General features: G+C 37.3%; 1 protein-coding gene across 3 annotated transcripts; it reads right to left on the reverse strand.

Annotated features, from left to right (window-relative positions):
* Positions 1–343: 343 nt before the first annotated feature.
* On the reverse strand, positions 344–14,411 carry cep126 (centrosomal protein 126). Of its 3 annotated transcripts, none has more exons than XM_073853523.1 (12): positions 13,995–14,411; positions 13,608–13,718; positions 12,430–12,575; positions 12,190–12,301; positions 11,562–11,769; positions 7,447–9,412; positions 4,719–4,874; positions 4,293–4,414; positions 2,678–2,732; positions 2,190–2,348; positions 1,880–1,944; positions 344–728 (listed from the first exon to the last, which is right to left on the reverse strand). In XM_073853523.1, exons 1-12 carry the CDS (start codon positions 14,024–14,026, stop codon positions 645–647), a joined length of 3,216 nt encoding a protein of 1,071 aa, XP_073709624.1. In that variant the 5' UTR covers positions 14,027–14,411; the 3' UTR covers positions 344–644. The 3 variants fall into 3 exon arrangements, with proteins under 3 accessions (XP_073709624.1, XP_055030844.2, XP_055030843.2); XM_055174869.2 differs by having other exon boundaries at positions 11,562–11,724; positions 13,995–14,410; XM_055174868.2 differs by having other exon boundaries at positions 11,562–11,727; positions 13,995–14,410.
* Positions 14,412–24,262: the final 9,851 nt, after the last annotated feature.

Raw genomic sequence — 24,262 nt, forward strand, 5'->3', positions numbered from 1 at the left:
TTTGTTACACTGCAATACCAGTGCGGTGAGTCTCCAATGAAGCGTAGTAATTAATGTCACCCAATTGTCATGTCACACACAACTCACACACCTAAATAAGCTTTCAAATGAGTGCACAAACACACACTTTGCTGCTGCACATAAAAAACATCACTCATAGATAAAAAAAAACATACATAATAACACACACGCTATACAGTACAACTAAAATACACACACCCAGAAAAACCTGCCGTGGTTATGGCACACACGCAATGTAAATCTGCATCTAATTTATACTTGACTTGGGGTCAAGCTGCACAAACAAAGCCCTTTATCCTGTCTTGGCAATGAAAAATTAAAAATCTTGACTCATTTATTTTTCATGAATACAGTCAAGATTATTTCGAATAAAAATATAGTATAGTTTTGTACAATTTCTGAGAAAATACAATCTTAAGGTAAAAAAATAAATAAAGAATTAGAAGGGGAACAACACAATATGCATTAAATATACTGTACTGCCATTATTAATAAGTATACATATCTGATAAGTAGTCTCCGTATCATTTAAATATGTCTCAATAATGTCAAGTGTGCAACCACAAGGTTTGAAGTGCATCCCGAGACGAGGCTGAGGGAGTGGTGGATTATGGGAGGTGTAGTCAATAACGTTGAGTTTGGGTGCGATTGTCAGCAGAGACTACTCGCCTACGCACGGCGACACCCACATTCTCGCCCGGCTGGTTCTGCAAGGAAGAGATGAGGAAGAGAGGGGGACAGATCTGTGAGTAGAGGTCACATTAGGTCGCAAAAACAGATCACTTCATCTGAACAATATCTGCCAACAATTTCCCAAACCCTAACTAAACTAAAAATGACTTTCTTAGTATTTTTGTCTTGTTTTTAGTAGAAATATTTACATTTTTTTTAAATCAAGATGCATTTTCTTGATGAGCAAAATTACCTGAGAAAATAAGCTTAGTTTTTATACAAATAAATAAATAAATAAATAAAGTAAATTTGTGTTTAAAACTTAAAAGCACAAAAAACTGCCAATGGGGTAAGAAAAATATCTTAAAATAAGTTTACTTTTTCTTAAAGGGGCCATGGCATGAAAATCTGACTTTTTCCATGTTTAAGTGCTATGATTGGGTCCCCAGTGCTTCTATCGACCTAGAAAATGTGAAAAAGATCAACCCAGTAACTAAGTTTTGGTAAACCATTCTCTACAAGCACATGAAAATATAGGTCGTTGAAATTTGGCATTTATGATGTCATAAGGAGCTCTTATTATAATAATATAACCCCTTAATCTGCAATATCCAACCACAGCACTGCCATTTAGTGCAGAGAAAAGCACAATTGAGTTTTAATTGCAACAAACCACCATCATTGTGATCAGTGTTTGAATTTCATCAGCTCATTTGCATTTTAAAGGATACAACGGCACATTTTTGCTCACACCTACAAAGTGGCAATTTTAACATGCTATAATAAATTATTTATATGGTATTTTGAACTAAAACTTCACATATGTGCTCTGGGGACAGCAAAGATTTATTTGACATCTTAAAAAAGTCTTGTGCCATGGCCCCTTTAATCACTTAATTCAGAAAATTGAATGTAACATTTTCATACCCCATTGGTGACAAAAACTTTTCTTTTTCTTGTTTCATTGGCGGGTGTTGTTTGATTAATGTGTTACAGTAATACTACCACCTGCTTTACCGGAGGTGAATGTAGCAAAAAAAATTTGTAGGGAGACTAAAGGGAGAAATACAGGAAATTGTTTAAACAGGATGATGGCGGGAGAGAATATTAAAATACATGATAATCCTGAGAAAAAAACGAGAGGATTTACAGGTATGATCTGAACACCTGCATGGGCAATACTCACAAATACAGGAGCCAAGTTAAAGATGCCCTTCACTGCTGGGTTGCCACAAGCTGTATCTTTCACATCTGTTAAATCAAGTGGAAGCGTTTAGGCAATTGCACATGCCAACAAACACAGCCGTTGCCATTTTGAAAACATTAAAACAAGAAACACTCACACAGAGCCAAATTAAAGGCACTGCTTGACTTGTTTTTAATTAAGGCTGAGATACAAATTTAGAGTGGTTTAAAATTATATGATTAAAAACCTGTGGCAGACATATTAACTTTGACTGTGATGTTTAAATGTTCGTCTTTAAAAATAAACTGAAATTGTAGGCGTTGATTGAGTCTTTCAAGTGAATGCAAGATCTTCTGCTCCTCCATTGTGAGAGTATTGATGCTGAGAGACTGCAGGTTCTGTGGACCAGTTGGAGCGTTGCAAGTCCTGTGGGATTGGACCACTGCATCATGACCACCGTCTGTCACCTCTGGGACAAGATTTGTTTTTGCACATGAAACTGAACTTGAAAAATAGACCTAATGAAAAGTTCAGATGTAAAACCCTTTAAGTGCATCTGGCATAAATTCTTATCAATTAGCATTTTTTTTTATCAAACTATTAATGCATACAAACCATATTTCTGAATGGTCTGAGGCTGTGTTTAAACAGATTTTACGTGAAAATTTTGATTAACGTATACGTGTGGAGAGCATTTGGTTAATATAATTATCAATTTTTTGACAGAGGTGGCATTTAGATGCTTTTACATCTGAGCTCTTCATATATAAATATATCAAACTATAATATTCTTGGTACCTCCATTGTCCACGGGATTATTTTTATCGGGGTGTGGAGCTTTTGGCACAGTGACCTGTTAAACAAAAACACCTGATCAAAATATAATCCAAGAAAAGTAAAAGATAAATCAAAAGCATCATACACTAAAATGCTGGGTTATTTCAACCCAGTGCTGGATCAAAAGGGTTAAATTAACCCAGAAATGTTTTAAATTTGACCAAACAATGGGTTAAAACAATCCAGCATAGGTTAGTCCCACTTTATAAGCAGAAGTTCAAAAGTTCTTTCCATTAATGTAAATGTAAAGAGTCATGATTTATGGCAATCCAAATAAACTCTAGTAAAAGTCAATGATAACATGACTATGTTTGTACAGCGCCAGTTGTGTTTTGCTAGTCTTTCCACTGCTTCACTCTCATTGGTCCCGTACACACTGCATATTAATTTGGTTGTCACTTCACCTTTTAATGCTTAATCCTGTTCTGTACACACACAGTTAAGTCATTTATGGGACTGACAACCGAATTCAACAACCAAATGAACTCCCACAAAACGCAGGTAGTGACAAGTGCAAACTGAACAATTAGTAGTTAATAAAGTGTTTAAACGTGCATCATGGACATGACAGGTCTTTCTTCTGAAAAAATAAATGCCTAGAAATGGAAAAAGTCTTATGTATGCGTGGTGCAGAAAATGACAGAGGCACGAGCGTTTGCTGACTAGTGTTGGCAGATCTTGCACAAAAATAAAAACAGGGAACAAGAAAAATCCAATAAAAAACCAAAATAAATCCAAATGCTTTACCTCAAAGATCAAAATATTGGGACCGCACCTTCACACTTGATCGCTTCATGAGCCAAAAGCCATAAACGGTAAGTACCTACAAAAAAGATGCGGACCTGGCAACACTGCAAGACTGCTGCCCACTGTGGAGCAGACTCACAAATGCATACAATACACAACGCCAAGAGGGAGGTTTTTTGCAAAACATAACGCTGTTAAATTATTTTGGTCAAGCTGTGATTGAAAGCACGCGAGACGGCAGAACGTTGCTATGGTTATCTCTGTGTCAATCATCACATTTTCGGAAGTGAGTCTTGTTCTGTACAGACATAAAATGAACATTTAGGGGATTCACACCCGCATTTAAACGGCTTGTCACTCCCGAAAGTTTGCAGTGTGTACGAGGCCATTGGTTGTTGATCCAGAAAGTCGCTTGTCATTTGCATAAGGTTGAACTGTTCTCATCTTTGTTGGGTATAGCTGGACACGCTCACTTCCTGTCGCCAATGTTCGCCAGAAATCGGCATGTTTCTATTGAAATGAATCTGGCGTTCCATGGTTGCTAGTTGCTTGCGGTGTGCACACAGCTTTAGACTTTGATTTGAATATACAAATATTGATACCACGGGGCTGTTGAATGCTTTATTCTGATTGGTTGAGAAATGTTCTGAAGGTATGCATTATTTTTCATTAAATGCACAACTAACCTGTCAAATGTCTTAAAATAATCACCAGCACAATGTCTTGGCAATGTCTGTGGTAACTGCGTCAATTCTCCTCTGAGAATGAATATAAGTTTTACCTACCAAACTCAACAGTTGTGTTACACAGCATGTGTAAGTGTGCTTACCTGATACAGTAAATTGTTCTTTCTCTGCGCTATTCCTCCGGTTTGGTTTCGGCTGCTGTCTGCTGCCGCTCTGTTCTTCACCATGTTACTCTCCACCAACTGTCTCCTTATTGGACTCCTCACTGATTCACAGAGAAAACTCTTTAAAAACGCACCAGTTCCAAGCAAATCCAACAAGCACATACAGTATCAGTAATTATCAGATCATTTTACCATCAATAGTGTCCTTTATTGGCTCAGTTCACAAGGGCCACACTTAAACTCTGTAATCACAGCAGCTGTAATGTCTAAACAACTCTAGTGAAGCAAATAAGATGCCTTTAATTTGATCAGTTAGATTGCACCGCCAGAGTCACTGCTGAGGAACTAAATGCCTTAAAAGGAGCCAATTGATGGCATTAATTACCCAAACATTTGTCCTCTTACCGTTTGAGGAAGACAGGAAAAAGCCGCCCATTCTTGAGACTCCTTTGACGCCGCTGATCAGACTATCACCATTGATAGTAACATGGGACAGGCTGGCACAGGCTTGAGGCGAAGCAGACAACAGGCCATTGTGAGCCAAAAAAATTTGGGGGTCACCTAAGTCAGTTCAGAGGGGGATAAGATAGGACAGTTCAATGGAAATTATCTTCTTTTTTGCAGTCTCTGTCCTGTAAATTTTGGAAATTAAGAGGTTATAAAAATGAATGAACACTAAGGAGCAACAATCCATCATTAAATAAATCTTTTTCAACGGAGCTGTAATCTCAAGTTCTACTTTGCTCTGCAAAGGGCCAAAGAAAACGAATTCTATTGATCCAAAAGTAAAAAGCCTTTTACAAAGACGCTGGAAAATATCTCGAAGCTGCTGAACTTGCTGAGCTTAGTTCCTTCAATAGCCTCTCGTTTAACTGTATGACAAGGTGTGTTGAAAGTTCATGGAAAGCTATTTGAGTCCATGACTGTTAGTTAAGTAATATGTGAATAACTAAAAATGTTTCTTTTTCCACATCATTCCTCTTTATTGCATTACAGGCACAACATGTAATATTCGATGATAGAGACTGCAAAACAACAACAGTCGAGTATCTTGATGACACTGTAAAGGGGCGGGGCATTAAATAATGGGAGTTGTCATCTTCACCTCCACTGCTGATAGAAAAAATAGGACGGGACTTACAAATCATGCTCATGGATGAGGTAATGAAAAAAAAAGATTTTAAAACTATTACTATTATAACATAAGCTAACAGAGTTGCTTAATAGAAATGCAACAGATTGATATTTGCCATGAGCTTTGTTTGGCTGCACAGATTAGCCAGCATTTGACATCAAAGTATTGCGAGAGTAACTTAATTTATTTTGTTGTATATATAATAAGTTAAGCTAATTCAACTTTATTTTATAAGTTACAGCAAAGTTGATTATACTTAAAGGCAGGGTCCATGATCTCTGAAAGCCAATGTTGACATTTGAAAATCATGCTCATTTTTGTAAACACCTAAACAAACACGCCCCTACCCGAATAGAATCTGGACCATCTTTTGATAGACCCGCCCCAGTATACGCGACCCAGGCAACGATGTCGGTTAGTATACACGCCCCTTACTGCTGATTGGCTACAAGTGTGTTTTGGTAGTCGGCCCGACTCCCTTTTTTCAGAAATTTTCAGAAATTGTGCACTCCACCTTTAAAAATGTAAGCGCAATTTTTTTTACAATGTACCATTTCTATGTTGGTAAAAGAAGAAACCGAGGATGACACCACACATCAGACAAGCTACATACACTGTAAAAAGTGAAAGCTGCTCTATAAAACTTACTTCAATTTGTGACACATAATAAAAGTTTTATTAACTTAAATTTTCTCATTTCTCACAAAAATTTAAGGTGAAAAAAAACTTTAAATGGTAACACCTAAAATATTTAAACATTTTCAATTTCAATTTTAGAAAATTTAAGTTGAAAAAAAATCTAATTTTTTGCTGTTACCAATTGATGTAACCTTTTAAGTTGATCCAACTTTTATTTTTTACAGTGTCGACAGAAGGGACATTACTGGTTAAAAATGCCAATTTCTCTGGATTCAAATATTGTTGGAAACATTTTGGGATAACTCTAAAAAATGCTGGGTTATTTTCAACCCAGCATTTGGTTAAAAATGGACATGCCTGTATTTTAACCCATTGTTTCAACCCAAAATGCTGGGTTATTTTAACCCATTTTTGGGTCAAATATACATTTTTTGGGGTTAACTGTAATCCAGCTGCTGGCCTCGTCTCTTTTTGACCCAATGCTGGGTTAAAAATAATTGTATAAAATATACTAGTCAACATTTGAACTGGATCACCACCTTTCATAAAATGTGTCTTAAAACCAATACCCATACCCGTTCTTGTCTTGGGACAACTTTGATGAATGTTTTTGATCCACTTCAAATGTTGACTAGTGTATATAAAATTGTGCTAGTGGTTTTTGGATATTTTAATGCAAATATTTTACATATTGTGCCTTTAAAGGATAAATACAAAAAAGAAGTACTGATGTGAAACCTATTATAGTCAAACCTGTAAAACCGTGTCGTAATGAAGTGTGAAGTAATTTGTCTGCACACTTTATAGGGATAGTTCACCTTAAAATGAAAATTCTGTCATTTCCTCATCCTCGTGTTGTTCTAAACCTGTATGAATTTATTTTTTCTGTTGAACACAAAAGAAGATATTTTGACACACAGCAGATAGTGTCCATTGACTTCCATAGTAGGAAAAAATATTTTGGAAGTATTGTGATAAATGATGAAGAAAATATTTTGTTTTATACTAGTTAGCACACAGTTGACGGTACCCATTAAATTCCATCATATTTTTTTATTCCTACTATGGAAGTCAATGGTCACTATCTGCTGTGTGTTTACCATCATATATTAAAATATCTTCTTTTGTGTTCATCAGAAAAAAGAAATTCATACAGGTTTAGAACAACATGAGGATGAATAAACTAAATGATGACAGAATTTTCATTTTAAAGTGAACTATCCCTTTAAGTGAAAATACTTACAATTACAGCCAATTCTAACAAATTTCATATTGTCTATACACTTATATAAAACAGGATTTTGGACCAATTCACTGTAGGTGGGGCTGGACAACTGAAAAGGTCTGGTTTTGCTTTACCATCTTTCCTGGCTAGAGCACTCCGAACTCCATGCCAAAGGAGTGTGATCTCCTCATCTGTCGGAGTCCGATCCAAACAAATTCCGATCTCTCCACACCTGCGTCTGGCATTTTCAACAAAAACATTTGGAGGGGAGAGGGAACATGTGCCTTTCGATGCAGTCTGATGGGTGTGGGTATGGTAAGGTGGTACTGCAGCACAGAAAGTATCTTTATCTGCTTTGAGGATAGGCTGATGAGCTATTGTCTGGCTATCTGGATTGTCTCTGTACAAGGCCGGGTCCACTGGCACGCCAGGTTTGCTCTGTACCCCGTCATCACCGTAGCCTGCCTTGGTGGTGGACTCTGCAAAGTCAACTTCTAGTTTTGGAGGAGGACGAGGCACGAAGATCTTCCCCTGGGCCTTGGCCACATGTTGTGCTTCCCTGGCAGATTGCGGTCTGATGATAGTGCCCTTCCTGGCCCGGGAGGTAATGGAACCCGAGCCGGCTCTGGCTGAACGCACTCTCCGGGGAGTCCATGGGCCTCCTTTTTGAGAGGTGGGCTCCTGTGTACGGCTTTCTTGGGGCCCTACATCTGCCCAAGCCTGTTGAGTGGACCCTGCAGGGGCACTGGAGGTCTTGAAGATGTTTTTTGATACCCCTGTGAGTAAATTCACACAGTGTGAGCCACGCAAACCCGGCTGGTGATCTGCTGAGAACTGTTTATGGGTCTGCTGATGCCCGCTTTTAGCGAATGTTTGCTTGCTGGGGTCTTTAAACACTCTGTCCACATCCTCGCCCTCAGCCCTGTTCACCTCATCAAACCAACGTAGTTTCTTCTTAATGGTCCTATTTCGCTCTGGTTCATTGATTTTTGCCCTGGCTAGCTCAACGCTGTCCCTGATTAATATTGCCACTTCTTTAGTGAAAAGTAAATGGCTGGGAGTGTAAGAGTGCTTGACATTTCCTGATTTCGTTTTTAAATGGTTTTTAAGAATCCCTTTCAGGAATCGGACATTGGCGCTGTTAGTGGAAGGATGTGTCACAGGCTCCGCTAATTCCTCTGAGTTTTTAAATGATTTAGACATACAAGACGTTGCCAATTTATCAATTTCTGCTCCATTTTTTGGATCTGGGGGGTTTATTTTTACACTCTCCTCCATGGTCAGCGGTTTAGATTCTCTATTAAGCCCTGCAGCAGTGTTTACATCTGGTTTGTGTTGATGTGATTCTGAAGAACACTGCGTGTCTGAGACCTGATCAGTCCGAGGGATCGTGCCCAGATGAGCTGCAGCACCTGCAAAGGTTTCGTATAAACCATCATTGTGTTCGCATCTGCTGGCTGGAAGAGCCGTCTGCCATTCTGATGAATGTTTCGAATATTTCTCCTCCAGTATTTGTGTCTGCACTTTGGATTCTGTCTTCAGATTTGAGAATTCCAAGGGTGTGGCATCTGGCACGGTTTGTGTTTTGCAGTGGGCAACCACAGATGCTTTGTCTTTCAAAATATTCTCTTGAGCATCGTTCCTGTCATTATAATGAGTCATATGTTCTGAATTAGCCACAAAGTCTTGCTGAATCAACTCTTTTTGGCAACCAAAAGCAGACTGGGTGTCAATGATCTGTGACTGGTCCCTCAGGTTACACCGTTCTGTTGCTTTTGTAAGATTCTGGAGACTCCCAAATCCATCTGCTGACTCATGAGCGCTGGGTGAAGGTAAATTGAGATTGTGTTCCTGGATTAAGAGATCCTCTAAGAAACTCTTTACTACAGGATAGGAGGGTGGTGAACGTAGGTTGTTGGACTGCCTTAAACTTTGGGGGTCTCGGAACTTAATAGGATCCATGAGGGGGGTGAAGGTTTGGGCACAGTTGGTGTTTTGATGGGAGCAAGAAACCAGGTTAGGGACTGATTTGGCTCCATTCTCTAAACTGTCCAGACTAGACAGGCTCTCCGTTTCACTATGTGAGGTATCGAGATACTCCTGAAAATCAATAAAAAAACATATTAGACCACTTATGCTGGGAAACTGGTGGAATGAGTGACTTTTGGAGATCATGTTGCAGCATTTCTGAGGGACAGAAATTTAAACATAAGGGCGCAGTTTCCCAAACATGACTTAAGTCTAGTCCAATACTAAAATGCACGGTTGAGGTGTTTTAACTGAAAACAGCTTGCAATCACATCTCTTAAAAAATATAATGGTGCCATTCTCAAGATGCACACGCGTAATGTTTTTTAAGTTATGTTACTTGATCCTGGCTTAATGTAAACCCTGTTCGGGAAACTGCTCCAGGAAATTACTGTCATTATGGTGTATGGGACATTTATTGCCATAAGTCTGACAACATTAGTGTACAGACTTTAACATATAAAAAAACCTAATCATGAGACCGATACTGCAAATATGATTATTACCTTTTTTTGTGATATGAGTTCAATGCATTAAATTATATGCTGGCTCCAAGCCAGTGCAGGTAATATGGTAATGCATATAAGTTTATGTACAGAACATAAACTTGCATGTATTTTATGTACAATTAATTTTGACAACGCTTATAGTTTTGGGGATATTGTAAAACATTAATCAATTTCTTTGTAATTTGTCCTGAAAATGGCACCCGTACCGCTGTGTGATGTGATGTCACATGAAATCGATGAATAAGAAGGACATGTATGCAGATTTGTACGGAAAAATGTTCAGGCTGAGCTCATCTCTTTAAAAAACTTCATTTTAAAGGTGCTGCAGCATGTCATGGCAGGAGGAGCCTAAGGCTACGTCGTTTTTTTTAGCATACACTTTTGTACCAAATTTGCCAACAGGCCTCTTGCAACATACAAAAAACACAATGAACTGTCACCTGGACAAGGCAGTTGATTACAAAGACATCATGTGACTTCCCACACAAAACGGCCACAACCCAGAAATATATACTAATACTTTATTCATTTGCAGAACTTTATCATAAATAAATAATATATAAATATTCTTTAAAGGAACACGCCCACATTTTGGGAATTTAGCTTATTCACCGTATCCCCCAGAGTTAGATAAGTCCATACATACCTCTCTCATCTCCGTGCGTGCTGTAACTCTGTCTGACGCAGCCCCCGCTAGCTTAGCTTAGCACAAAGACTGGAAATGCATGGCTCCAGCTAGTATACTGCTCCCAATAAGTGACAAAATAACGCGATAATTTTCCTATTTATGTGTTGTGATTGGTATAGTCAAACCGTGTACAAATAACAAGGTGATATGAGACACAGCGATCTTTTAACAGTATACATACTGAGAACTATATTCTCTGAAGACGAAGCACTGCCGCATGGGCGGAGTGATTTGCACAACTCTGACCGAACTCTCTGCTCCTCACCAGGGGCTTCTCGTGTGCTGCGAGCAGATCACTCCGCCCATGCGGCAGTGCTTCGTCTTCAGAGAATATAGTTCTCAGTATGTATACTGTTAAAAGATCGCTGTGTCTCATATCACCTTGTTATTTGTACACGGTTTGACTATACAAATCACAACACATAAATAGGAAAATGATCGCGTTATTTTGTCACTTATTGGGAGCAGTATACTAGCTGGAGCCATGCATTTCCAGTCTTTGTGCTAAGCTAAGCTAGCGGGGGCTACGTCAGACAGAGTTACAGCACGCACGGAGATGAGAGAGGTATGTATGGACTTATCTAACTCTGGGGGATACGGTGAATAAGCTAAATTCCCAAAATGTGGGCGTGTTCCTTTAAATACAATCAGGGCTAAAAAAACCCTTTCATATTTGCCAGGGGCCAAATAACCCATGATAAAAGCAAAAAATTATATATGAAAATATATTTATTTGCAAAAAAATTAAATACAATCTAAATCTGTGCTTAGCTAAGCATTCAAAACTAATGTTTATTTAAAATTGTCCAAAATATGTTTCCAAGACTATTACATGTGGTAATGACATATTTAGCAGAATCTGACAGCCTTGTTTAATACATCACAATAACATTTGCAGGGGGATCATCAAATGCAACACTGTCCTGAAACTGTTGCACACTATGCTTATTGTTAAGCCCTGAAACTTTACAATAATAAAGTATGTTTAAGGATATCATATACATATTTGTGTATATTAATTTACCTGTAGATTGGCCTGCTCTTTTTCTTTATGATCAATCTCATCGAAGAAGAGCGGCTGATTGTTTTTAAAGGTCTTCTCGTGCATGAGTTTGCTGTAGGCCTCAGCTGCAGACAAGGCACGCAAGTGACGGGCGACCCCTGGAGGCTTTGGGGAGGAAGTGCGGCTACTGAAACACAATAATGACCTCAGCCTGGCATTCTTGGTTGTGCTAAAAGTATATTTTACACAAAATACAAACAAATTGGTGACACCTTGAAAAGAAACAACTTGTTTACTAGAATGCCCTTAAATTGGAAGACTATAGCATATAGATACTAGAGGGTTTAAAATCAGAAATGTGAAAGTAAAACAAGTTTTTACTTGAACTTATCTAAGATGATAAACTTTTGGTTACTTATTCACAATGTAATCTGTGCATGCAATGCTTTGTGGACAGTTAAGTCAAACTAGGTTTGATTTACTAGTTTTTTTATCCTGCATAGACTGCCATTGTTACTGTACTAATATACACATTTGTTCTCAAAATATAATTTCAATGATCAAAAATACTACACACAACTACCAAAATGTATGCATTTTTTAAAGCAATAAACAATTATTGCCATGTTTTGGGATGAGAGTGACTTACCTGCTAATAGTAGAGCAACTGGACAAAAATGGAGACTGATGATTGTATAAATGTGAAGTGCCTTGAATATGATTAAGTGCTTCATCAAGGTTGGGTGCTCTTCTCTTAAAGGCTGTTGCAAAACCAAATCACTTTGTTTTAATGTCAGACAAGACAGCACATGCCAACCTAATAATAGCTAAAAGATATACAGTGCATGCAGACACACGGATTAGTGTGGGCCCGTTTTATTCAACCTACCTGGTCTCGACCTCTGGGAGGGAGGAAGATGAGCTCTTTGAAAGTTCTCGGTGGCATCCTGGAGTTTTTGGCGGCGCTGCTTCAGAACGTTCTCTCTCAGTCTCTGCTCCTGAGCATCCCACTGTTTCCTTTTATCCTCTAGAGCTCTGACATGGACAGTGAGAATATTTCTTTAATATTTCACTTTTTATTATGTCACAGTTAAAGCTTAAAATAACTCCACACACAGATCACATGCATTAATGTTTTAGGATGCTGTAAGTATCAAGAAACTTTGGCAACTGCACGCTGCATATCAAATGTGCCAGTTGAATCAGAAGGGAAATGAGACTTTAATCTAATTGGCAATATCAGCTCATTGCACAAGCTTTCATTATGTCTCACGTTTACTTTCTAGGGTCAACAGGAACGCGAGCCTTCTCTAACAGATGGCATTTCAGCGAAATCAATTTGGTAATGGCTCAGCACGAATGCATGCCTATGCTACTGAGACCTTGAGCTCTCAGCCCGAACTGCATCTAAAATTGGGGAAATTCCTTTAAAACGGTACTATAGACTAAATGCATATATGCACATTTTTGAGCATGCTACGCCTAATTTGGTATGTTCACTATCCTCCTTTATTACAGATTATTTAATCGCAACAGAAACAGTAACATATACATTTAAAATTTAACACAGTAACATTTAAAATAAACCAGATCTGTGTCCGTATCTGAGATCTGTGGGATAAGCAAGCACTTGTTCTTAACACCAGTCCTGTTGTTTGTTAAGTGATGTTCCTTTGCTCTTGCTGTTGGAGGTTACTATTTCAAGCTGGTAAATCTTGGCTGACAAATACAGGATTGTATAACAGTATCTGTGTCCTGTTGGGTAGCTTTAATTTCAATGTGCATAAAGATTGACTGGGTCAAAAGACAGACTGCGCTATTAACAGCATGCATCGGCTCTCATATCCCTTGTCTAGACACTCATTTGATCCTTATTCTCAAATTCAACCCGCTAAAATATTTAATTAAGAATTGTGTAGTGTATAGGTGCATGCTATAGGTGAAAACTATATTTTTATTGTTGTCTCTAGAGGCAGCATAATACACGCAGCACAGTGCTTATATGTTACAAGTGTTTTACGTGATGAATATAGTTGCTCAAGATTTTGATTTATTTTGGACACTTACTTTCGTCTGCGATTTGTTTCCAGGGAAAGTTTGCGGGCCAGAGACCTACAGTACCTCTGTTCTTGTACCAGCAGTTCCCTGTCATTTCCAGTATCTCTATGTAAACCTAATCTGATGTTACTTATAGGAAATAATTATTGTGATATAAATTATTCAATATGCATTTTTGTTATACAGACAATTTGGTCATATGCACATAAGATAGTAATGGACAAAAACATAACAGTTTGAAAACTAAATAAATCCTTAAATAAATATTAATTTAATTCAAGAATAATGTTTCATGCTGTGTTGATCTTAAGTTAAATAGTTAGTTAAGTAGCTGCAACTTTTATCACAATAACCTTCAAAACACATGCTTGTAATTCTGTCAGAGTAAAAGGATACGAGTAGTGAAGTTTGTCCTTGAGGGCTGGCATCCCAGATATATCAGGATGACAAAGACTGATTTCAACACACCACAGACCTCATCCAAACAAGAAAAGCCGCATCATATTGATGTTGAAATCGCCAAATAACACGTGTAAAAACTGATTAAATTAAATATTGTTGCCTAGATAAAAAAGACGAAGAGTGGCAAGTGCGACAGTCAACAACAAAGACAGCGCAGATAAATGACTATGATGATTTACTACCTGTAATTTTTTTATAGTCCGATATTGCATTTGTCTGGTACAAATCCACGTTCGTGTAATCCTAGCATTGTTTTTTAGTTAGTAAGCAGCCTAAAATTATCTACATTTGTCGTTATAGCAGAATTTACGCCATATTGGTAACCATTGACTCGCTTCCTTGACAACGAACACAAACTCCCGTCGGGGGCGTGGCGCGCACGCCACATGAAAAATAAAGCATACTTTAGCATTTAAATCATAAAATTTTAAAATGAAGTATTTGAAATTCAATAGTACTTTATTATTTAATAGTATTTTAGCCTGTTTACTACACTTTGTTCATGTATAATTATAGTATTCTGTAGTATTAATATTAGTAGAGAAGTGATCGTACATTAATGCAATTGGCAATTTTATCCAAAGCAACGCAAAGTACGTTTAATTTATACATTATATTTATTAGTTATTTCAGTGGCCTGTGATCCTGGGATCGAACCCATAACTTTTGTGATGCTTACGCAATGCTCTACCATGTGATTGACACAACTATACTTAAATGTTTACCATGGTAAGGTTCACAAAGACTAGGAAAACACTATATCCAGCGTTATTTTTACTGTTCTGCAGTATTACTATACAATAATACTACAATATTTTTTCATGTATAATCAACTTGGTTCACAAGTGATTTTAACTCTGATTTTTTTATCTTGACTTTGGAGTTGCTGCATAAAAAATAAAGTCAAAATAACTTAAGCTAATTCAACTTTATTTATTTTAAGTTACATCAACTCATCACTAGTGAATATAAAAATAAAAGTTGAAATGAATAAAACCAAGTTGATTATACTTTTTAATAGATTTTGGTACCGAAGAAGAGTCGCGCTGCTGAACATACATGCTAGTGTCATATAGAAAATGACGAAAAAATAAAATAAAATATGATTGACTTTTCTCAACCTCAGGCATTCCAAGATGTAGGTGACAATTTCTTTATTTAAAAAAATGAAATCATGGTCATTTGTGATTACTAAAGTAAAATGCATAAAAGCAAAAAGCCCACACAGCAAATCTGCATTATTTATTGAACTATTACTTTCAGTCAGTAGGTGGTGCTATTGTTACATGCATACATAGACGTGAACGCTTTACTTGCTGCAAGTGTGATTTTCATTGCATGCTTAGTTTTCAGTCTTAAAAAAATTAAAAGGTAAAATTGGCAAGAATTTCACGTGAGCTGGTGCCCACTTATATCAGAAATATAATTATGTTTAAGATATAACATAATTTCACAGCAGCTTTATTAGGTCAGTGTTTGAGAAGTTAGCAAATCCAAAGCATTATAAACAGTTTTCTCCAAAAAGTATACAGCAGTCATATGTTGCCATAATTTACATCATGAGTCATGAGTCCACCACATCACATATTATACCATATTCCTTTAATGGCCGTTCATGATCAGATCTTTATTTCAGGTCATGTAATAATGTTTTAACATAAATGATATGATTTGAAAATGTTTAATTTTTTTTAGAATTTGAAAATCCTTCTTATTATGACTTCTTATTATGGGTTGGGTTAAAAAAAAAAAAAAAAATACATATATGTATATGTATGTCAGGCAGAGTTCATTTTTCAGTATTTGAAAATGGTTCTCACATGGGCTGCTGTGCGAGTCAATTCAGTACAGTTGCATCACATGTCTTCTCTGGATGAATCTTGTCAATCATGGCCACCGGGAGTGTGAATTGAAGTAAAACTGCCAGGTTACAGATGGTAAAACAGGAATGTTAGTAGCTGACAAGCCATGTCGAACCCATTCAGTTATGGTTGTTACAGCATGACACACTCACCTGTTGCCGCCTGCAAGATCCATACATTCTTTTAAATAAAGGTTCATTCAATCTTATTTGTAGGTCTGTATGGTTCTATAGGGAATGTTTAACATTCACACAAAAATGTTTGTTGTAATAGAAGAATTACTAATCAGATGTAGAAAACATGGCACCCTGGGCAATATTGTCACTGTTTATACCAGTCAAGCTACTGCAATTACATTACTATGTTAACAAAGCACTAAACATACACAAAGATTAATGTTGATTTAAGGTGGAAGGAGTAAAACCAAAAATTCAGAGGATACTCTGGTGTTTGGGTTTGTTGATATTTTATTTTTTAGAGTGTGTCTACATAGTGTAATATTTAATATACATACAGTTTATTGTCACAGTTTAGCTGGTGCTTACATAAGATCTTAAATGAATTAATACGATTTAAACTGGCTCTCAGGTTGCATCTACTTTCCCTCTTGAACCCCTGTTAGTACTAACCGAATAATAAACCCAGGCTAAGCATGCGGAGGACAAATGTAATCCAGATTTCTCTAATCCAGTTACTGTTAAACATCCTCTCTGATCCGGATTTACACTCACAATGAGCACTGAAAGGGCAAAAGTATGCAGCCACAGAAAGTGATCTTGAACACTGCATGGGGCTTTAAAGGTGCTTGTTTAATGCTGCTGATATTAAAAACATAGCCTATTTAAAACTCTGTGACAAAAACCCTTGAAGTCTCATTTAGAAATGTCGTGTTAGTACAGAGGGTCATTCCCTCAAACAGAAGACGTTAATGCTCCGTTAACACAACTTAACTGATTTTGTTGTTGCTTTTCTCTCCTCTAGAGGGCTCTGTCGATCCTTTCATATTTAAAATCTAAGGTGGGTGGGTATGTGTGCGTGTGCGTGTGTGGAGAGACGGGGTCAGATAAATTTTGCTAGTACAATTGTGCCGATGTATCGTCTGTGGAGGAAAGTGCTTCAATAGCACAGAGACTAAGAAACTTAAAGCTAGCTTTCCTCTCTTTTGTTGTGGCCCTCAGGGTAACACAAACGATCATTTTTCCGAGAATGGTGGCTGATGTCTCACAAACTGCATCATCAAGGATTGATTGGTCCTCTTTTTGTTTAGTGAAACGTGGCATTTTGTTGAACCATGTTTATCTGGGTTTGTAGAGGATGGATTAATCTCAATGTCCTGGGGAGAAATAATCAGAATGTAAATATATGACTGGTAAACAAATCAGATTCATAGCATATACTTGCCACATAATAATATCAAACCTAATACAAATTGTAATGTTGTTACTAGCTCCCTCCTTTTGGTTTTGTTGATGGAGTATATGAATGCAAGTTGCCTATGCAAAACTGCATACACATATGGTTTCATGCTAACAATAATATACATGTATAAAAGCTGACAGGGCTACTTCATATGCAGAATTAAAAACTAATTCTCATAATTAGGTTATTAATCCTAAAAAAATTATAGAAGTAATTTTCTTTCTACAGTATACAAACATAATTATAACACCGTATTTACGACTGCATAATGCGGTTTATAATGACAAATTTTGTGAGTGCTCACTTGTACTAGTTATCTCTGGGCTCTTAAAAAAGATCTTTATTGCCTAAAACAAAGTTTCCTAAAAGAATAGAAATAGCCTTTCATTCCCCAGTAACACTCATGGTCAAAAATGGCTCCTAGCTGTCACTGGGGAGATACCCTTTAAAAAAGTACATCTTTGCACTTAAAGGGTTCTTATTAGTACCTCAGAGGTTCATATTGGTATCAAAGAGTACATATTAGTACTTCTAAGATACATCCCAAAGGTACATATTCGTACCAAATGTATACATATTTGTACCTATTAGTGCATTTTAAAGGGTAATACCCCAGGGACTGCTCGAGACCATTGTCCTGTTAGCACTTTTTGTCCTAACTTCACATTGCCATAAGGAAATTTATGGATTTCGTCCCAAGATCTCTGTAAAAAAATATTTCTTGTATTAACACATTTACACTCACCTAAAGGATTATTCGGAACACCATACTAATACTGTGTTGACTCCTTTTCGCCTTCAGAACTGCCTTAATGCTATGTGGCATTGATTCAACGAGGTGCTTGAAAGAATTCTTTAGAAATGTTGGCCCATAATGATAGGATGGCAGCTTGCAGTTGATGGAGATTTGTGGGATGTACATCCAGGGCACGAAGCTCCCGTTCCACCACATCCCAAAGATGCTCTATTGGGTTGAGATCTGGTGACTGTGGGGGCCATTTTAGTACAGTGAACTCATTGTCATGTTCAAGAAACCAATTTGAAATAATTTGAGCTTTGTGACATGGTGCATTATCCTGCTGGAAGTAGCCATTAGAGGATGGGTACATGGTGGCCATAAAGAGATGGACATGGTCAGAAACAATGCTCAGGTAGGCCGTGGCATTTAAACAATGCCCACTTGGCACTAAGGGGCCTAAAGTGTGCCAAGAAAACATCCCCCACAACATTACACCACCACCACCAGCCTGCACAGTGGTAACAAGGCATGATGGATCCATGTTCTTATTTGTTTACTCCAAATTCTGAATGTCTCAGCAGAAATCGAGACTCATCAGACCAGCCAACATTTTTCCAGTTTTCAACTGTCCAATTTTGGTGAGCTTGTGCAAATTGTAGCCTCTTTTCCTATTTGTAGTGGGGATGAGTGGTACCCAGTGGAGTCTTCTGCTTTTGTAGCCCATCCACCTCAAGGTTGTGCGTGTTGTGGCTTCACAAATGCTTTGCTGTATACCTGTGGTTATTTCAGTCAAAGTTGCCCTCCTATGAGCTTGAATCAGTTGACCCATTCTCCTTTGACCTCTAGCATCAACAAGGCATTTTGGCCCACAGGACTGACGCATACTGAATGTTTTTCCCTTTCCACACCATTCTTTGTAAACCCTAGAAATGGTTGTGCGTGAAAATCCCAGTAACTGAGCAGATTGTGAAATACTCATACAGGCCCGTTTGGCTTGTCACGCTCAAAATTTGCTTAAATCACCTTTTTTCCCCCATTCTGACATTCAGTTTGGAGTTCAGGAGATTGTCTTGACCAGGACACACCCCTAAATGCATTGAAGCAACTGCCATGTGATTGGTTGTTTAGATAATTGCATTAATGAGAAATTGAACAGGTGTTCCTAATAATCCTTTAAGTGAGTGTATTTTGGTGTGTAGGTGTGTATAAGTGCATGTTAACGATGACACGAGTTATCATCTCCAACATAAATCTCTTTTCCTGGACTACAACAAACACACGGATTGTACGCAACAGTTTACTTCCTGGGCCTGTTTACGTAGACAAGACCGACATTATCATAATTCCTCCGCTTGGATTCACAGCCTGTAAATAACTCCTGTTAGTATTGCAATGTAAGTGCATGTTTTTCAAACATGGTAAGGAGCGTCACATTTCCACATTAGCAGTATCAGCAGTATTAACAGTATCACATAATCAGTGAGTTTCAGGAAGAGAGTGAAACCTGGAGCTACAAAAATGTATTTTATGTGGAAAATAATGTGTTTTTTAACCATAAACCACGCGAACACATTGTATTATACAAAATACACAAAATATATTTTTTTAGCAATGAAATAGGTGCTCTTTAACTATGCCTTTTCTTGTTTGTAATTTGGGATGTAACTTATAAAATACACCTGAGCAAGCTAATGTATTACAGCATATTTTAAAACATCCTCTTCAGACTGATAGTTCCTGAATCCTGATCCTGAGCAGCCATATTTGTTATCTTTTTTAAATTCTTCCAATGTAAGTCATAACTTTGTAACTTTACTTTTTCTTTCTACTGCAATTTGAAAAGCAGAAATTGAGGTATATGAATGACAAAGGCTGCATCTCTGTTTCTCTTAGATGCTCAATTTTAGTCAATCAGTCAGTCAGACGTCTTTGTCTGCTGTATTTGTCTTCCCTGCGGCAACTTAGTATTTCACAATATGCCACAACCACCTTTTACTTCATTCCTGCGTCTCTCAAATAGCTCCGGCTTTCAGCCTATTACTGCCATAGTCATTTCTGACACCCGATGCAGTAAATGGTCCGAAAAACCTCTTAGACCTGCTAATGTATCAGCTGGCTGTAATGTGTTTTTCCCCAATATTAGGCCATTACCGTTGCTTTCTGCTTATACATGTAATTATTTTCTTTATCTTTTTAAATATACCACCTGAAAAAATAACATAAAAGTGATCCATTACTGCATCGATATAACATAAGACCATTTTTTTTGTCAAAAATGTATTTTAAAAATGTAAACTTTTATAAGATACTGTGTGATGAGTAGCTGATAATACAGCAGTGATCATTCTGCGCAATGATGCTAGAAATGGGCAATATTGTGAGACAAATGCAAGTGCCTTGTACAATCTGTGTCTTTTTCAGATGAGCAGTTCAGTTGGCGAGAAAAGCTTTTATTGTTTAACAGAAGATTCGTCATATCTTCAATATAGATGTTTTATTACATACATTTTTCTGCAAGCTCTATTCCAGTTTAATGTCATTGTGTTGTTCCTGAGGCTTAATGTAAACACTTCTAGGCACATTTGTTTGTAGCATATTATTACCACTTGAGGTCAAGTGCAGACTGAGCAAAGGGTGATGACCATATCCACTCGAATGTGTTTCCTTTAATCTTGACACTCCTAAGACTTTTAAAAGGACGCATTACAATGAGTACAAAGTGGGTCCATTCATGTAGATCTGTTGTTTATCAGCTGTTTGGCTGTAGTGTTGTATACTGGAGTATTATGGTAAATTTACATTTAGAATACGCTTTAATTTAAAGCATTAAAGCATTTTACATTACACCAGTGTGACAATTTTCTGACTGAATTAATCCTATGATTTGTGCTGTACCAGATGAGCTACCAAAGCCTAAAATACTAAAAAGTTTCTTGACAAAATTGGAAATATATACGGATCAGCTATAACATACCTGGCTAATATAGCAATGTAGGTCCCCCTTTTGCCACCAAAACGACACTGACCCATCGAGGCATGGACTCCACTAGACCTTTCTATCAGAATCAGCATTTAATTATTCAGCAATTACAGCTACAGTATCTCGTCTGTTAAATCGGACCACACATGCCAGCCTTCGCTCCCCATGTGCATCAATGAGCCTTGGTCACCCATGATCCGTACACTTGCCCATTTTTCCTGCTTCTAACACATCAACCTGTTTGTCCTCAGCGTAAGGATCTGAGCGACTTTGACAAGGGCGCAAATTGTGATGGCTAGACAACTGGGTCAGAGCATCTCCAAAACTGCAGTTCTTGTGGGGTGTTCCTAGTCTGCAGTGGTAAGTACCTATCAAAAGTGGTCCAAGGAAGGAAAAGCGGTGAACCGGGACAGGGTCATGGACAGCCAATGCTCATTGATGCATGTGGGGAGCGAAGGCTGGCCCGTGTGGTCCGATCCAACAGATGAGCTATTGTAGCTGAAATTGCTAAAAAAGTTGCTGGATTTGATAGAAAGGTCTAGTGGAGTCAGTGCATCGACGGGTCAGGGACGTTTTGGTGGCAAAAGGGGGACCTACACAATATTAGGCAGGTATTCATAATGTAATGGCTGATCGGTGTAGGCATTTCTCTGTGTTTGTGTAGTTGGCAGTGATGCCCGGGTCAATGTATAAATAACATGCACCCGACCGACGTTCTCAACTAACCCACCAACTCGCACCGCAAAAAAAAAATATTGTACCTGACACGCTCCTGGCCCACATTTTTTTAAAGTACTAATTGTTTAAAATAGTTAATTGGGATCTTTATTTCAAACGACCTGACCGACCGCGACCCGAATATCATTAAAAATAGTTTTGGATGACCCATAACCATTTTGGATCAAGCCGCGCATCACTGGTAGTTGGCTGTTACTTTTCACAAGGTGGGTATAAATAATAATGACTGTTGGGATAACTCAGTTGGAAATGAAATTTGTTATATGAGATATTTAGACTTTTGATGAGACAATTCAGTAGTAAATCTTATTAAAATAATATTGTCGTACAGTATTACAAAACATAATTCACACCATTTAATTTTTATTAGATGCACTAAATGAGACTGGTTAACAGAGGTAATTCTGAACTCTTGTCACCCGAGTTATCTTCACAGGTCATTCATCCATTCAGTGGCATTTACTGTTGTTATTGTTCATTGCTGCAGAGAACCCATTGATGTTGTGCAACCAGATTATCTACACTCATCTGCCCCAACACAAATTGCAGGAGTCCTTAGTCATTCATATTACAGCTAACATCAAAGAAAAATAAGTTATTTTTGTACTAGACCAGTGGTCGGTGACCCTACGGTGGCCCTGAAGTGCAAACCACAACAACAAATTACTAAAAAACAAATACAAAATAAAAAACACAACAGCAAGTTAAAAAACACTACAACAAATTAAAAAACACCACAACAAATTAAAAAACACTACAACAAATAAAAAACACCACAACAAATTAAAAAACACTGCAACAAATTAAAACAACAAATTAAAAAAACACTACAGCAAATTAAAAACCACTACAGCAAATTAAAAAACACTATAACAAAATAAAAAACAAATACAAAATAAAAAACACAACAGCAAGTTAAAAAACACTACAACAAATTAAAAACACAACTACAAATTAAAAAACACTACAACAAAATAAAAAACCATAACAAAATAAAAAACACAACAGCAAGTTAAAAAAACACTACAACAAAATAAAAAACACTTCAACAAAATAAAAAAACCATAACAAAATAAAAAACACAACAGCAAGTTAAATAAACACTACAACAAAATAAAAAACACTACAACAAAATAAAACACAACTACAAATTAAAAAACACAACAACAAATTAAAAACACAACTACATTAACCTACCGGAAGAGGTAGGTACCAGTGGGCAACATGAGACATCGCTGATTGGACGACACTGCAGTTCGGCTTTTGAACCGAAAGTTATTCTTCCTGTAGCGCATTTTTTCAAACATGAATGTTACAGATGACCAAAACGTAGCAGCTGCTGGGGCCGGCTTTGTTGTACTGTTTTTTAACTTGCCGTTGTGTTTTTTATTTTGTTATGGTTTTTTATTTTGTTGTAGGGTTTTTTAATTTGTTGTAGTGTTTTTTAACTTGCTGTTGTGTTTTTTATTTTGTTATGGTTTTTTTATTTTGTTGTAGTGTTTTTCTAATTTGTGGTTGTGTTTTTAATTTTTTGTATTGTTTTTTAATTTGTAGTTGTGTTTTTTAATTTGCCGTAGTGTTTTTTTTAACTTGCTGTTGTGTTTTTTATTTTGTTATGTTTTTTTTATTTTGTTGTAGTGTTTTTTAATTTGTAGTTGTGTTTTTAATTTGTTGTAGTGTTTTTTAATTTGTTGTGGTGTTTTTTAATTAGTTGTTGTTGTTTAGTAATTTGTTGTTTGCACTTCATGAATGAATGCATACAGACAAAACTATTTAAATTTTACCTTTAATACAAAGAATGTTTACATGTGTGTTTAAGTTTAATTTGAGGTTTCACCATTAGCACCTGGCAAGTGTTTATTATGGTATCTCATCCATTCACCTTTTCTTGTCCTCTGCAAAGTCCTGATTTAAACCTTTCTGAAATGAACTAGTAAAAAAATTACTCACTTTCATGAGCCAGTGTTGGCACGTGTGCTTGGTTACTGACCTCTACACTAGTATTTTCTCTTCCTTGGTGTTTTGTGGAAGTGAAAAATTGGTTGATACCTGCTGTGTGATCAGTATGCTGTCTAAGGTGTGTTTGAGACAGAGTGGTGTGAATCTGACCATGCTGATTCACATCTTCTCTCATGTTCAGCCTTGCTGCCTCTCTCTGACTGTTACACACTGACAGCACAGCAGAGGCAAAATCAGAGGGGGTGAAGTGGCCTTATTGCGCTCAATGAGGAGAGGCACATGTGGCGGGGACTAATGGCCCATATCTGTGCGGGGATGAGTGTGCGCATGTGTTTAACTACGTGTGACTGAAAACAAATTATAACTCTAGACCACTTCACTGATAATTTATAAAGGAGCAGCGTGATCGATGACAGAGGGAACAAAGAAAGTAGAAAATATTTGTAAAGAAATTTAAACTATAGAATCTCATCTGTTGTGTCGGATTCACCGGCTGAATTTTTTC

The sequence above is a fragment of the Misgurnus anguillicaudatus genome, chromosome 15 (genome assembly GCF_027580225.2).
Source record: "Misgurnus anguillicaudatus chromosome 15, ASM2758022v2, whole genome shotgun sequence".
Lineage (NCBI taxonomy): Eukaryota > Metazoa > Chordata > Actinopteri > Cypriniformes > Cobitidae > Misgurnus > Misgurnus anguillicaudatus.